Source organism: Tursiops truncatus, chromosome 13, assembly GCF_011762595.2.
Source record: "Tursiops truncatus isolate mTurTru1 chromosome 13, mTurTru1.mat.Y, whole genome shotgun sequence".
In the NCBI taxonomy this organism is placed as follows: domain Eukaryota; kingdom Metazoa; phylum Chordata; class Mammalia; order Artiodactyla; family Delphinidae; genus Tursiops; species Tursiops truncatus.
This window is the reverse complement of record NC_047046.1, coordinates 5875546-5891719: the sequence shown is the minus strand read 5'-3', so window position 1 is coordinate 5891719 and position 16174 is coordinate 5875546. Positions and strand designations below refer to the sequence as shown.

The following is a 16174-nucleotide window of genomic DNA, read 5'->3' as shown; positions in this document are numbered from 1 at the left end:
TTGTTCAAGTGCCAAAGCGGGGGGGATAGGAAAGACGATCAAGAGATCAACGTAGAGAACGATTTCCCTCCCCAACTTCTCTGCCAGGAATGCCCGTGGCATTGCCAAGTGCTCCTCCAGTGGGCAGGAGACCTACAGACTACATCGGGGCGCTTTTTCACCACAGGTCACACCGGGATCTAGGAAAACAACGGCAAGGCCTGCCCCGGGCAAGTCTCCGTCTCCAAAGCAGACGCCGTTGGCTTAAGCCAACCGTTTTGGCAAAACCTTGTCTGTGTGAAGGGTACAAAGCCAGGAAAGAAGGATGATGAGGAAACCAAGTCTGAGGGCCTGCTCGGGGATGTAACATCATAATCTAAAGTTATTCACATTTAAAAGTTTATTTTTTAAAAGTATATAACAAGTCTTGGACTTGAAACCAACCAGGAGACCCGTTATTTTATGTCCGCAACGTACGGCTTAGCACTTTCTACAGGACTCATTCTCTTGCCCTTGACTCATCCACAAGGTAGCTACTGGCCACGGGTGGCTGTTGAGTACTTGATCCACACTGTAAGGTACATCATGTTTCAAAGGCTTAGGATGAAAAAATAATGTAAAGTGTCTAATTAATAATCTGTCTACATTGATTACATGTTGTAAGGATAATAGCTTAGATGTATTGGGTTAAATAAAATACATTACAACGAATGTCCCCTGTTCCTTTTTATCCTTGTTCACGTGGCTACTAGAAAATTTAAAATACCCACGTGGTTCGCATTTGCGCCTTGCGTTTTTGGCTCTTATCCTGTTTCTATTGGAGCTGCTCCAGAAGGTCCTTCCTCCATCCTTGGTGGGTGAGGTGTTTCCCTTCTGATGGAGCCACATGAGATCCCATTCTGAATCCACCCAGTGTGACCACAGACAGATCCCTTAACCTGTGCGAGCCTCGCTTTCGTCATCTGGAAAATGGGTATTATAATAGGGTCCACATCAGGGAGCTGTTATGAGGATTAAAAGAGGTGTTACGTGTAAAGTGCTTAGTGCCTTGCCTGCCATACTGCAAGCCTTCAATAAATAAATAAAATGTTATTTTTCATCTTGAACCCCCTTCCTTTCACCTACTCTTAAGTCTGACTCCTTTTACTTTCCTTCGGAGGTTGGTTTTCTCTCTGATCCCTCCTTGGTAGCACCTGGTCCTCTTTCCCTGTGAACGCTTCCATCTTCCAAGATGCTTGGTCTCCGCCAGTTCTCAAGGGAAAAATACCTTTATTTGGACTTGTTTTACTACTTCCTGTCCAAATTCTCTCCTTTCTTTTGCAACTCACATGAGTGCCTACATTCCGTTCCTCTACTTTTTTTTTTCAAGACTTCATTTTTTTTTTAGAGCAGTTTAGGTTCCCAGCAAAATTGAGGGGAAGGTACAGAGATTTCCCATGTGCCCCCTGCCCCCCACAGGCACAGCCTCGCCGTGATCAACATCCCCACCAGGTGGTACATTTGTTACAACTGATGAACCTACATGGACACATCATCATCACCCAACATGCGTGGTGTACAATTACAGTTCACTCTTGGTGTTGTCCGTTCTGTGAGTTTGGACAAATGTAGAATGACGTGTGTCCACCATTATGGTCTCATACAGAGTATTTTCACTGCCCTAAACATCCTCTGTGCTCTACCTGTACATCACTCCCTACCCTCTAACCCCTGGCGATCACTGATCTTGTTACTGTCCCCATAGTTTTTCCTTTTCCAGAATGTCATAGAGTTGGAATCTTCCAGAGTATAGCCTTTTCAAATTGGCTTCTTTTACTTAGTAATATGCCTTTAAGTTTCCTCCGCATCTTTTCATGGCCTGATAGCTTGGAAGCACTGAATAATATTCCATTGTCTGGACGTACCAGGGTTTATTTATCCATTCGCCTACTGAAGGACATCTTGGTGGCTTCTAAGTTTGAAGGAATAAAGCTGCTATAAACATCCATGTGCAGGTTTTCACGTGGGCGTAAGTTTTCAACTCCTTTGGGTAAATATCACGGAGTGCGATCTCTGGATGGTGGGTTTGCTCCTCCACTTTTGATCCATCTACCCCCTTTCAGGATCCCTGGCAAACCCAGCTTCCGCTCACCCCCTCGGGCCAAAACCATCTTAAAACGTAGCCAGTGACTTTTATCTCACGTGCCCCTTGCCCAGTCTCATCGTTCTCAACCTTTTAGAATAAAAAACAAAACAAAAAACAAACGTAGGGATGCTCTTTTTTTTACACGTACTTTTTATTACGGCAATCCAGCTTTCTCCCAAAGGGTGTCTGAGAGGTTGCAACTTCCTGGAGATGGGTGGTGGAGGCTGCCTCTATCTTCATCTCTAACCTCCTTGCATGTGGGACATGAGGACATTCCTGTTTGCAGATGGCTGTTTTCATTCTGGATGGAGCCCTTCCCAGTGGCCTGGAGGCAAGAGGTGCCCTGTGTGGGGGCAGAGCCCCATCCTGGGGCCCCTCCAGCCCACGGTCCCTGGAGAGAGCAAAATTAGCATCTCCAGTCCAATCATCTTCTTCTGCCACATGTGCTAAGCAATAAACAGCTCTCTGGGACCAAAATAAAAAGGTCTTTATGGAGAGAACAAACACGAGTAAATGCCAGAAAGCAATTTAAATGAATAAATAAACCCAATTCCGAGAGCTGCAAGGCCACAGGATTACAGCAAGCCAGGCCAAGCCAGTTGGTTTCTCACGAGTTGGCTTCTTAATGTGAGGGAGAAAGAGCCGTCCAGGCCCTGTCAGCAAATCCCAACATCTCCAAGTCTGAGGGTCCCAGCCCCCTAAGAAATGAAAGCACACAGTGCCAGTTTTCTCAAGCAACAACTAGCCTCTCAAATTTTACATTTAGAAATAAAGGCAAGTTGAATCTCAGAGCCTCGGGGAAGTGGAGGCTGCAGGGGGGATGGGGGCCTGGAAGGTGATGCTGGCCCCACCTTGGATATCCCCTGCCTGTACGGGGAGGGGGCCCTTTCTCGGTCTCCATTCACTCCATCAACATTTATTAAGCATTTTGGGTGCTGAGCAGTAGACAGGGAAACTCACAAGGATTAAACACCATCCTTGCCTTGCAGGAGCTCATCGTCTGGAGAGAGAAGCAGAATCACCATCAGCTTCTAAGACGATCTCCCGAATGAGTGAGTGAGGTGGAGGTGGGGCGCGCTGGGAGAGAGGGTGAAGGGGCCGTGAAGACCACCCGAGTTCTGGGGGCCGGGTCGGAGCGTGGCCGGACTTGTGCTGTGAGAGAAGAGAGGCTGAGAGACACTTCCTGGGTGGGGAGGTGTTGGGGATATTGTGGCATAAACCAAAGAGGCAGGATGTGGGTCTGGAGGGACTTTGATGCCATTTTAAGAAGCTGGCTCGGCATCCAGCAAGTGATGAGAGAGTCCCTGAAGGATGTGCCGTCCATCCTGGCATCTTCTATGAGTCACTCTGTGTGGTGGAGGGTGAATTTGAGGGCTTGGTGACAAAGACTGCCAGCTGCCCCTATTTCCCTGTGCTCCTTTCCTTCCTCGGTGCCCCCCCCCAACAAGACTACATTTCCCAGAACCCTTTGCCCCATCTGTGGGGTCATGTGACTAGTTCTGGGCAAGAATGATGCCAGCACTTCCAGGCCTGGCCCCTAAAACGTCCCTAGAGAAGCTCCAAGCACTTTCCAGTCTCCCGGCTGAACACAGAAGATCCAGCAGAGGATGCTGGATGGAGCCACAATACTGAAGGCATCTGGGCCCCTAGATCACGAGAGCAAAGACCAACCCACGTCAGCATGAGTGAGCAACACATTTTCATTGCTGTCAAACCGCTTAGATTTTGAGATTGTTGTTGGAACAGTGAGCTAATCTCATGTGTCATCTGATTCAACATCTGTGACTGGGACATAATAGGAGCCTAAGTCAGCGGGTGGAGACAGGGATGAGAAGTAGGCACAGATTAGGCAATAAAATGATCACACCTGGTAATGAACGAGACACAGGACATGACAGAGAGGGGGCCGCCTCTAGCGCGGGGCTGGCGGACTGAGAACCCAGGAGAAAGAAAAGTCTGGCCAAGGAAGGTGGTGCATAAATTCACACTTGGTGAATCTGCGGGAACCCCGTGAGGGCGCCTTGGAGACCAAAGTGAGGAGTTTGTGCCAGATGTAGACAGATGGCAACTGGGGCCGAGAGAGAAGTTAGACAAGCATGAACGATGCTTCAGAATGGTTCCAGCCATCACAAGGGGTATTAGCAGACACCAGTTATTTTCCTCCACCTGGTCCAAAAAAAAAAAAAAAAATTACAAGGAATACTGTGAACAAAAAAGAAAATTCACACAGGGTCCCTAATCTCTAGAAGTTTCGATTCTTAAGAGTCGGAGTCGGTCTTTGGCAAAAACCCCACTTTGTTTCACCAACTAGAAAAACACGAGTTAAAAATGAATGTTCTCAGCTGAAGCAAAATTTTGAAGAGAGAAAAAGTCTAGAGCTCTTCCCCCAGCTCTTCAAACGCTCGCCTGGGGCACCTTTCCTAACCTGAGGGTGGGTAACAGATCCTCGACCAGCCGAGATCTGGGAAGTTGCTGGTGTGGTGGGCGTCTGGTCTGCCCTGCTCTAGCGCAGAAACAAAGTGGTAGTTTTTTGAGGGCGATGGGGCATCTTTGCCACTCCAGGCCATCAATTACACCTCTGGTTTGAACCTACAGTCTGGCTTTTCGGGGGGCGGTGGGAGCTGTGGCTGCCAGCACGAGGAGAAGCCCAGAATAATAGTATCTGTGTCTTTGCCCCAGACATCCCACCCACCCACACTGGGCCCTTGTGCTAGAGAATTGGAGCAAAACCGAGAGGCAAGGTCCCGGGCGTCGGGGGCTGCTCTGGACTCCCTGAAATCCTCACGCTATTTTTCAAACGCTGGGGGATTGGTTAAAATCCAAAGTCAGTTTTTCCAGGTTATGCGCTTTCCCCTCACTTTAACCTTATTCGTAACTCCACGGGCTTTTTAACCTTGTGTGGGTACGGGTGTGTGAGTGTGTGTGAGTGTGTGCGTATATGCATGTGTGTGCATGCATGGGTAGGCCTGTCTGCACACACATATTACAGGGGAATCGGACAGAGAATAGGAACTTGGGAACTTAACACCATAGAGAATTGTAAGTAATGAATTCGTCTCAGTTTCCATGGCCCTCTGGCACTCACCAAGGATAAGTTGGAAAAACTGGTTGAAGTCGACACTATATCATTCTATAGTAAAGAGAAGTTGTGATGGGTTAACTGTGTCCCCCTCCCCAGGTTCGTAGGTTGAAGTCCTAACCCCCAGCACCTCAGAATAGGACCTGATTTGGAAGTACGGTCTTTACAGATGCAATTAGTCAAGGTGAAGTTATACTGGAGTAGGGCGGTGCTAATCCAATATGACTGGTGTCCTTATAAACAGGGGAATTTGGACACAGCCATGCAAACAGGGAGATGGCCCTGTGAAGGCTGAAGTTAGTTGCCACAAGCCCAGGAACTACCAGAAGCCAGGACAGGAGCCTGGCACCTCCAGTGGGAGCAGGGCCCTGCCAACACCTTGATCCCGGACCTCTAGCCTCCAGAACTGTGAGACGATAAATTTCTGTTATTTAAACCACTTAGTGTGTCATTGTGGCAGCGCTAGGAAACTAATACAGGAGTTATGATGTTGATGTTCAAAGGTGAATCATTAAAAAGGCATTTCTGGGCTTCCCTGGTGGTGCAGTGGTTGGGAGTCCGCCTGCCGGTGCAGGGGACGCGGGTTTGTGCCCCGGTCCGGGAGGATCCCACATGCCGCGGAGCGGCTTGGGCCCGTGAGCCATGGCCGCTGGGCCTGCGCGTCCGGAGCCTGTGCTCCGCGACGGGAGAGGCCGCAGCAGTGAGAGGCCCGCGTACCGCAAAAAAAAAAAAAAAAAAGGCATTTCTTGGGACTTCCCTAGTCGCTCAGTGATTAAGAATCCGCCTGCCAATGTAGGTGACACGGGTTCAAGCCCTGGTCGGGGAAGATCCCACATGCCATGGAGCAACTAAGCCTGTGTGCCACAACTACTGAACCTGTGCTCTACAGCCGTGAGCCACAACTACTGAGCCCGCATGCCACAACTACTGAAGCCCACACACCTAGAGCCCGTGCTCTGCAACAAGAGAAGCCACCGCAATGAGAAGCCCGCGCACCGCAACAAAGTAGCCCCCGCTCGCCACAACTAGAGAAAGCCCGCGTGCAGCAACAAAGACCCAATGCAGCCAAAAATAAATAAATTAATAAATTAATTTTTTTTAAAAAAAGGCATTTCTTGGGATACATTTTATGTTTTTTTCTAACAGACTTACTTTCCTTTTTTGTTTGTTTGTTTGTTGGGTAAATGTAGACAAACAATGAATCTGCATTTCCTCACAATGCACTACAACTGTATCGTTTCTTCCTTCTTCTTTCCAGGGAAGAAGGAACTTTCTTTTATTTTTAATTTTTTTATTGAAGTATAGTTGATTTACAATATTGTGTTAGTTTCAGGTATACAGCAAAGTGACTCAGTTATACAGATATATTTTTTCAGATTATTTTCCATTATAGGTTATTGAATATAGGTCCCTGTGCTATACAGTTAATCCTTGTTTTTATATATAACAGTGTGTATCTGTTAATCCCAAACTCCTAATTTATGCCTCCTCCCTCCCTTTCCTGTTTGGTAACCATAAGTTTGTTTTCTATGTCTGTGAGTCTGTTTCTGTATCGCAAATAGATTCATTTGTATTATTTTTTAGATTCCACATATAAGTGCTATCATATGATATTTGTCTTTGTCTGACTTAGTATGATGAACTCTAGATCCATCCATGTTGCTACAAATGGCAATATTTCATTTTTTATGGCTAATATTCCCTTGTATATATATAGCACATCTTCTTTATCCATTCATCTGTCAATGGACACTTAGGTTGCTTCTCAATCCTGTTATCTTTCATTTGATTTTTGAAAAAATTAAAACTAGAGATGATTAAGAAGATTTCAAGATGAATATAACAAAAGCCACATGCCTGCCACTGGCTTAAGAAAGAAAACATCACCAAACAAACAACTGAAATCCTGGTGTCTCACCAGAGTTAACAATTATCCTGAAATTGGTGTTAGTTAATCCTATGCATTTTTTTAAACATTTCTACATGTGGATGAACATCTCCTTAAACACTATACATTGTATGTGTTTAAGCATATATATATATATACACATATTATATATATACATATATAATATGTACATATATATGCTTATATATATATAGTACTGTATCCATTCTGCCATGACTTGTGTCTTTGACTCAGTATTGTCTTTGTAAGTTCATCCACGTTGATACATGTTATGTTAGTTCATTCATTTTCACTAAGTATAATAGCCCCTTGTTTGAATGTCGTATCAGGTATTTATCGATCCTCCTGTTGGCGGATACTTAAGCCGTTCCCTGGTTTGGTTTACGGTGCTTTGGTTTGTTTTCCTATCACGAACAAAGCTGCTAGGAATACTCTTATCCGTGTCTCCTAGTTTCTCTAGGGCAGTTATTTTTTCAAAGTGAGGGTGGTGCCCATTAAAGAGGATGGAAATCAATTTAGTGAGCCCAAGTCCGCTGTGCCATGAAGAAAGGGGACAAGGAAACAAAGTATTAGAGTGCATCACACATAGTAAGACTAAGCATGGATTCATGAAACTTTTATATCAGGAATGTGTGTGTATGTGAGTGTGTGTGTGTGTGTGTGTGTGTCTGTGTGTGCCGCCTGGTTTGAGATATAGAGTTTCCCAAATGTGAGTCATGATGAAAAGTTTGAGAAAAACGGCTGTCTTAGTTCAGGCTTCTATAACCAAATCGACTGATTTTACAGCTGGTGACACTGAGTCTTCTTAGTAACACACCTGAAGTCTTAAAGCTAATAGACTACAGAGAAGAGATTGTGAAGCTGAAGGGTTTGTCCTCAGAACCACATTTTGACCATCAAGACACAGTGCTTCATAGGGTTGCTTCCTACTTTATAGGGTTGAGGTGTTTGGGTTTTTGAAACATGATCAAGGAAAACAATGAGGCAAATGTGGGTTAAATATGTAGTTTGGACAGGGATAAAGAAAGTGTTCATGAACAGATGAATGGATAAAGAAGATATGTGGAATACTACTCAGCCCTAAAAAAGAATGAAATAATGCCGTTTGCAGCAACATGGGTGGATCTAGAGATGATCATACTAAGTGAAGTAAGTCAGACAGAGAAAGACAAATACCATATGATATCACTTATAGATGGAATCTAAAACCTGACACAAGTGAATTTATTTATGAAACAGGAACAGACCCACAGGCATAGAAAACAAATTTACGGTTACCAAAGGGGAAAGCGAGGTGGGAGAGGGATAAATTAGGAGTTTGGAATTAGCAGATGCAAATGACTGTATGTAGAAGAGATAAAATACAGGGACTTGCTGTATAGCACAGGGAACCATATTCAGGATCTTGTAACAGCCTATGGGGAAAAGAAAAAAAAGAAAAGATAACAGGATTGAGAACCTGATGTTCATTTCTTTTCCGGCTGCCGAGTTGCCATTTTGCCTGCGGTTTGAGTAGTTTCTGCTGCATTCCAACCCTTATTAACTAAGAATTTGCTCCAACCCTTTATAAAATCTTAAGTTACAAACGCTGCGTGGAAGACCCAGCGAGCGCGGCAGCTCCACCGTGTTCAGTTCACTGTCTATGTTAAAATACAGTAATTTATAAGGGAAAATCTGCCGCACGCCCCTTGGCCCTGGGCCCATAACTAAGAAAGACTGCTCAGAAACATGCAGTCTTTAGTGCTTTTAATGGCCTAAGGAATGAAGAAAAGGAGAGGGGGCTGGGGGAGGGACCTCAGCTTAAATTTACTATGACTCTGCCCCCACCCCTTTTCCCTCCAAGAAATTCTTTCCAGTTCTCTTGTAAAAGGCTTCATGGTGAACCAATGAATAGAGATCCCCGGGCAGGCTGGCCTTTATAAACAACACAACTAGGTACTGTGGAGTGAGTTACTGACCGAGCAGCTAAGGCACCTGAGAAAGGGAGCAGGGAGGAAAGTGTGGCTGTAACCGGGTCTCCTTGGAGAGCAGATTAAGGCAGGAGGCATCACGGGATGCACTGACCCAGCTTGGGAGGATTCTGGAATGTTTCCAAGAACAGAAATAAGGCCCCACAAGTGTGGAAAAGTAGGGGGTTAGAGAGTGGATGTAGGCAGGAACGATCTCGCTTTTAACCGGCTCATCTCTGCTCCCATCTTTCACTGGCTTCTCTGTGGTCGGCCAGAGCGACCCACAGGAACGCCACCACTTCCCTAGGACATTGGTTGGTCTCTAGCACACATCTCTGAATGCTGGGCCTCCATCCTGCTTCTGTTGCCCAGTTTGGTAAACAGCAAAGTCAACCCTCATCTTACTGAAAATCTGCCTCTGTGGTCCTATCTTCCCAGGTGGGTGACGTGAGGAACCTCGACTCTCGGAGGCCCCGTCCTCGCAGGCACAGACCCTGAGACCCTGGGTTCTCGCCCCCGGTGACCTATCTCAGGCAAAATATTGATCATGCTGGAACTGTCACATCAGCTCTGGGACAAAAGCTTTGCTTCCGTAACGGGTTGAACTGGTGCCACGACCTCCATCGAGGTAAGAGGCAGGAGAGGTTGGGGTCCCTCGAGAGGAAGGTGAGGTGGACACGCAGAGCATGGAAATGGCTAAGAAAGGAGATTTGAGACAGAATGCCCCGCCCTGGCAGGATGACCTTGGCCAAGTATAACCTTGGGCATTTACGGTACGCCATGCCTCCCTTCCCCTCCTCTGTATGTTGGGACAATAATAGTACCATCTCAGGGGCCGAAGAGGATTAAGTGAGATCTCCGACTTGAAGCCCTGAGCAGAGCACCGGGCTGTAAGCAGGTGCTCAGTAAACACCAGCTTCATTATCGTTGGAAGAGAACAGAGGGGGCCCAGTGACTGGGGAGAGGCTGGGCAGCACCAGGGCCAGCAGGGAGTGTGCCCCTCACACTTGAGTCTGTGCCCTGAGGCGGGAGTGGGGCGTACCGTTTTTCTCTGCATCCTCTTTCCCCTTCGACACAGACCAGTGTCTGACACACACTCAAGCTGCATCGCTTTGGGCTCATTCCAGAGCTCACCTCCCAGGAGAATCCAACTCCCTGAGCACCGGCATAAAATAAAAAGGTCTAGGTCTTTCTTTCTGCACATCCTTCATCTCGAGAGCGGACGCGCTAATGTTTCCTCCGCTGAGCAGCCCAGGTTGCCCTCTAACCCTCTGTATTTGTTCCTGATGGGCTGTGTTTGGGTGGACGTGAGACTCAAAGAATCCAGCTATCAAATTGCTGAAGTACTGAGTAGGGCTGGGAGGCAGGGGAAGGAGGTAGGTGGGGCAGAAGTCAAAGGTGCCACCATTTCTCAGCCACTAGAGCAATTAATGTTAAAAAGATGTGAGCAGCTGGAACGCCTGTTCTCAGCTGGTCGGGATGCAGTCCCGCTGGTAGGCGTTCACCCAAGAGAAATGGAAACATATCCACACAAAGGCTTACACCTTTACGCCTAATAGCGCCACAGTGGAAACAACCCAAATGTCCACAAGTCGGGACCCACTTAAACTAAAAAAGTATTCATTGATTATCTGAAATTCAAACTGAACCGGGCGTCCTGTATTATCTGGCAACCTTCCTTCAGAGGCACCCACGGGACCGTTGCCAGGAGGTGGTATTGGGGATGAGGGGAGGACCCACAGCAACACATTAAACACGACGTAGAGTTAATATTTGTTGGGCATTTAGTCTCTACAGTTTGTTCTCTTGGTTAAGAACGGGGGCTGCTTAGCTTGGAATCCCAGCTCTGCAGCATTCAAGCTGTGTGACCTTTTGGTGCCTCTGTCTCCCCATCTGTGAAATGGGTGTAACCTTAGCCTCATAGGATTGTTTTGAGGTTTAAATGAATTGATACAGGTCGAGCACTTGGAATCATGCTTTACACGTAAAAAGTGCTCAAAAAGTTCAGCTACTATTATGGTTGTTGTCAGTTTCTTGTTAGCCGAAGAAAACCAGTATCAATACAAGTTGCTTGAAGTCATCTCCTTCAGCCAGGAACCAAATTTAATAGAGAAGAGCAGAGGAGGGGGATTTTTGCCTGGGACTTTATGTTGAAAAATGAAACAAGGTGATAAACGTTTATCAGATGATAATTGTACTAATGCACTAAGACTTAAAAATAACAAAGGATAGGGCTTCCCTGGTGGCACAGTGGTTGAGAGTCCACCTGCCGATGCAGGGGACACGGGTTCATGCCGCAGAGCGGCTGGGCCCGTGAGCCATGGCCGCTGAGCCTGCGCGTCCGGAGCCTGTGTTCCGCAACAGGAGAGGCCACAACAGTGAGATGCCCGCGTACCGCAAAAAAACAAAGGATAACTCTACAGGGGTTTGGGAGCGGGTGTGATTTTTCTGACAAAATCACGTGGGGGCAGAATAAAATGTCCTTCCCTTCAGCAGCCTCCCAGCTGGTCCCGCTCCCGCACCAGCTACCTCTCCTCTCCTTGAAGTGTGCATCGCCACTGCAGCCCCAGTGCTTTGTAAAACACAAGTCACTTGTGTCCTTCTCGTCCTCAGAGGCCTTTGGAGCCACTGGCCTACAGGAAAAAAATCCAACCTCTAGCATAACTCACAGGACCACAGTCTTGACGAGAAGAGATAACAAGTGAGACAACAAACCAAAATGACAAAAAGTGATCTGGGTAAGAGAAGGGGACGTTTTAAGAAAAGGGAAACTACGATGACTATTTAAAACAGTGTTTTGGCGGGACTTCCCTGGCAGTCCAGTGGTTAGGACTCAGTGCTTTCACTGCTGTGGCCTGGGTTCAATCCCTGGTCGGGGAACTAAGATCCGGCAAGTTGCGCGGTGTGGCCAAAAATAGAAAAAAATTTAAATAAAAACCAGTGTTTTGGAGAAATCAAAGGAGAGACAGCATCTGAGACAGAGAATGAACAAGGGTTCGCCCAGATTGCAGAAGGAAAAGATAAACAGATAAGAGGATGTCAGTAGAGATGGATGACAGGATCTAAGTAACTGGCAAAAGTACGGCCGCCAACAAAATCACATATGTTGGTCAAAAATGGTCATTGAAAGAAAATCTCATTATGTTTGAAAATAGAAATAATATTCTAAAATCACAGTTTACATACAGACAAAAGCTGGGAACTGGCAGCAGAAAGTGGAAACTAGTTTAATGTTCTTCGTCTCGTTTTACAGAGACCGTTTCATTCCTGATCTTGATAATTACAGAGAGACTTGAATCCGCTTTATTTAAAGGCTGACATTAGTGTAACCAAAACCGTTTGACATCTTTCACATCACTAGAGGGAAAAAGAAGACAGTAGTATCCGTAGATAAAGGGTATTAAAGAGTAGAAATTGCAAGGCTGACTGAAACAGAACCTAAAACAAGAGGAGAGAAGGGAGATAGTGTGTATTCGTTGTAAAAATAAATTCAAGTTGGTTCAGCCACACAAAGACAGACGCTGATTCAAGAAACGAAATCCAACTGCACGCCATATACAAGGGACACGGTGAGGTTAGAAATACAGCGCGACAAAAATGTGAGGGGGGCCTCCCTGGTGGCGCGGTGGTTGAGAGTCCGCCTGCCGATGCAGGGGACACGGGTTCGTGCCCAGGTCCAGGAGGATCCCACATGCCGCGGAGCGGCTGGGCCCGTGAGCCATGGCCGCTGAGCCTGCGCGTCCGGAGCCTGTGCTCCGCAACGGGAGAGGCCACAACAGTGAGAGGCCCGCGTACCGCAAAAAAAAAAAAAGAAAGAAAAAGAAATGTGAGGGGAAAAATGCAGAAGAGAGAACAGGATTGGGAGAGATGGAGGGACACAAAGCAAGTAAAGCAGACGAGGCACTGAATTCTTCGGAGGAGGGAGACTTTTCAAGGGCAAAGCCTCAGGTCGGTCCCTCCATATTGATAAAATCTCTTAGCACCAAATAACCCAGCTTTGGGTCGCACTGCTGAGAAGATAAAGCTGAAACCAGCCTGAAATTTGATCTCCATCCTTTCCTTTCCCTCACCCTCCCCAACCCCCCACCCCAGCACAATTCCCTGGTCCTCCGTTCTGACAGTGAGCTAAATATTTTTCAAGTCTTTTACTCAGAGACCCCTCTTTCCCTCTCTCCAAGGAGCTGATATTCAGAAATCATTCCAGGCATTTGGAATTCAGAATATAAACATCTCCGAGGCAGCCCCAGGCCCCAAACTCCCCAACACGCCTTGTTTTCTCCCTGACACCTGTCTTCATGGTTCACTCCTGTTTTCCCCAAGCTGTTGGCTCTCGTCCTGTCCCAGGCATGTCATGCTTATTCATGAAGAGGCAGCTTTCTCTGGGGATCAGAAATAAATTCATCCTTGTGTGCATTGTAGGAAACCAGCCAACACACCATTTGGGGATTCGAGAATGCTGAAGTGTTCAGCGGTACAGCCTTCCTTTCACAACAGCCAAAAAGTGGAAACAACCCACATGTCCATTGACGGATGGATGGATAAACAAAATGTGGTCCATGCCTGCAGTGGAATATGATTCAGCCGTAAAAAGGGCTGAAGCCCTGACACGTGCTACAATACGGATGAACCTTGAAAACATCGTGTCCTGTGAAAGAAGGCAGACCCCAAAGGACAAAAACTGTATGATTCTATTTACATGAAATACCCCAAATATGTAAATTCATAGAGACAGAAAGTAGATTAGAGGTTGCCGAGGGCTGGGGGAGGGCAAAATGGGGAGTTACTGCTTAATGGGGACAGAGTTTCTGTTTGCGATGATGACAAAAAGAAATAGACGGTGGTGATGGTTACACGACAGGTGGATGTGTGAATGCCATTGCACTGCACACCTAGAAAGGATTTACAAGGTAAATGTTATGTCATGTGTATTTTATGGCAATTTTTTTAAATGGGAAGAAAAGTGGCCTTTCTGCTCTTGGTGTATGGAACTCCCCTCTCCACACCGGGGACGGCCCTCAAGGAAGCTGGGTGGACAGTGTGTAGTTGTGACGGACATTCTATCAGCCCCCCACCCCCCCAACCCCTGCCCCAGGCACCCCTTTGATGGGCCTCTGCATGGGAAGGACCCCTTCCCCCTCCCTCCCTCCCTCCCTCCTTCACGCTCTACTTTCTTACTTCTGTCCCTCCCCTTCTAATGTTTTTCTTCCCAATATTCAGTTGAGAAGATGTAACATCTACCCAAGTGGTGCCCGTTCTCGCACACAGAGTGATGCTTTATTGAGCGCTTCCTGTGTGGCTGCTGCCCACTGGGCACAGTGAACACATTTAGCCTCCCAGCAGCCCTCACGGTAGGGACTGTCATTGCTCCCATTTCACAGATGAGAACACTGAGGCTCAGAGTCAGCCAGGAAGTGGAGGCGCTGGCACGTGAACCTTGCTGTCAGGCTGCTGTGTCTTCTCCTGGTCCCTGTCGCTTTCTGGTCCCTACATTAGTGGGTATAGATTCACCACAGACCTATGGAGACCAAGTGAGAGCACGCTGTTCATGGCGTGCTTTTCCCACTAGGCTCTGAACAGAGGCAGCCTTTTCTGATCTCCCTTCACTTCATTTCCTCCCGGGAATGTCTGAAGGCACTGAAGGAGAGCAGAACCCCTTTCCTCTACCCCTCAAGTGTAAACATTTCGGCACCATGCTGCCAGAGGAGGAAAAAAAATCCCCACCTCCTGTTAAAAAACCAGAAAACCAGGCTGTGGAGAATCAAAGGGAGCTTTGTACCGGGAGCCACCGTGGAGAGGGGAGATGGGGGCCCTTCCAGGGCCAAGCCTCACCCTACCCCCGCCCCCGTAAGACTGGAATCACAGCCTGATGGCTCAGGAGAACAGGCAGGACCAAAGCCGGGATCAACTGTGGATCCAGCTCTGAGCACTGAGATGGGTCTCTCCTCGCAGGCAGGGCTGAGGTTGCCAGCTAGGGCAGGGGGCTTGCGTTCTGCTACTACAAGGGGTGGAACTTGCTTAACTGGGGCCCCCAGAACAGTGAGTCTCCCCTTAATTCTGTGGTGACAGCTCCCCTCACCCCACCCCATCCCCTGCCTGCTTCTTTATCTCAGGTGGCTTGAAAACAAATAATTTTCATTTTAAGAAATAGAGGCCTGTGAAACTTTGGTGGTGGAGGGAAAGTGGGCACATTTAGTCAAACCTATAGGAAGGGGCTTCGGGGCTTTCAAGAGGTTGGAAATCACCATTGACTCTTCTGTCCCCCTAACCACACACTTCTTGGAGGTCTCTTCACAGTATAGACAGAGAAGGGTGTGGTGGGCTGGGCTCTGGGTAATTCTGTAGGCGCTGTGCTCACGACTCTGGGAATTTAACACCAGGCACATAAGGCGCTCTCATTATGAACGTTCCCTGAAGATTCGAATGAAGTAGGGGACACAGGACACCACCAAGTCATGCTCAGCTCCCAGGGGACTGATCACAAGCTAGCATCGTGCTTCAAAGGTGACCGTACACGCCGTGTGAGTGCCCACCAAGTGCCAGGCACTTACAATTATTAGAAGTTGACTCATCCCCACTACAGACCAAGGAGGCAGGCACTGTGAGCGCCCATTTTACAGATGAGGAAACTGAGGCACAGAAAGGTTAAGTAACTTGCCCAAGAACACATAGATAGTAAGCCGTAGATATGAGATTCAAAACCAGGCAGTCTGGGAGCCCGTGCACGAAAATCCTGCATTACACGTGTGCCCAAAATATTGATGCTTTCAGACAGAGGAAAGCATGGAGAAGCACACGCCCCTGGGCAGACAGACAGACATGCAAGCACACACACTAATAAAAGATTCCTTCCTTGGACAACCTGCATGGCAGGAGCCCAGAGATTCTGCTGTTGCTGTTTGTTTTTTCATTTTAGTATGATTTTTAATTTTAGCATAGGTTAAGATTCACAAGAAGTTGCCAAAAAAAAAAAAAGTACGGAGTCCTGCCTGCTCTCCTGAATCCCACGTACCCTTCACCCAGCTTCCCCCAGTGCTGACCTCTGACACCCAGAGCACGTGTCAATGTAGGGAATCCACACAAGGAAGATGCTATGAACTCTGGCAGAGACCTTACTCGGATTTTAGTTTTTAGAG

At 47.2% G+C, this 16174-nt stretch overlaps 1 protein-coding gene across 1 annotated transcript in view; it reads left to right on the top strand.

Moving 5' to 3' along the window:
- ZNF664 (zinc finger protein 664) overlaps window positions 1–14115 on the top strand; it is a 198058-nt gene extending 183943 nt beyond the window's left edge. Inside the window, exons 7-9 of the mRNA XM_073789952.1 lie at window positions 3094–3156; window positions 9480–9669; window positions 13461–14115. Of these exons, the coding sequence (XP_073646053.1) occupies window positions 3094–3156 (63 nt within the window). The 3' untranslated portion in view covers window positions 9480–9669; window positions 13461–14115. The remainder of the gene's footprint in view (window positions 1–3093; window positions 3157–9479; window positions 9670–13460) is intronic.
- Window positions 14116–16174: the final 2059 nt, after the last annotated feature.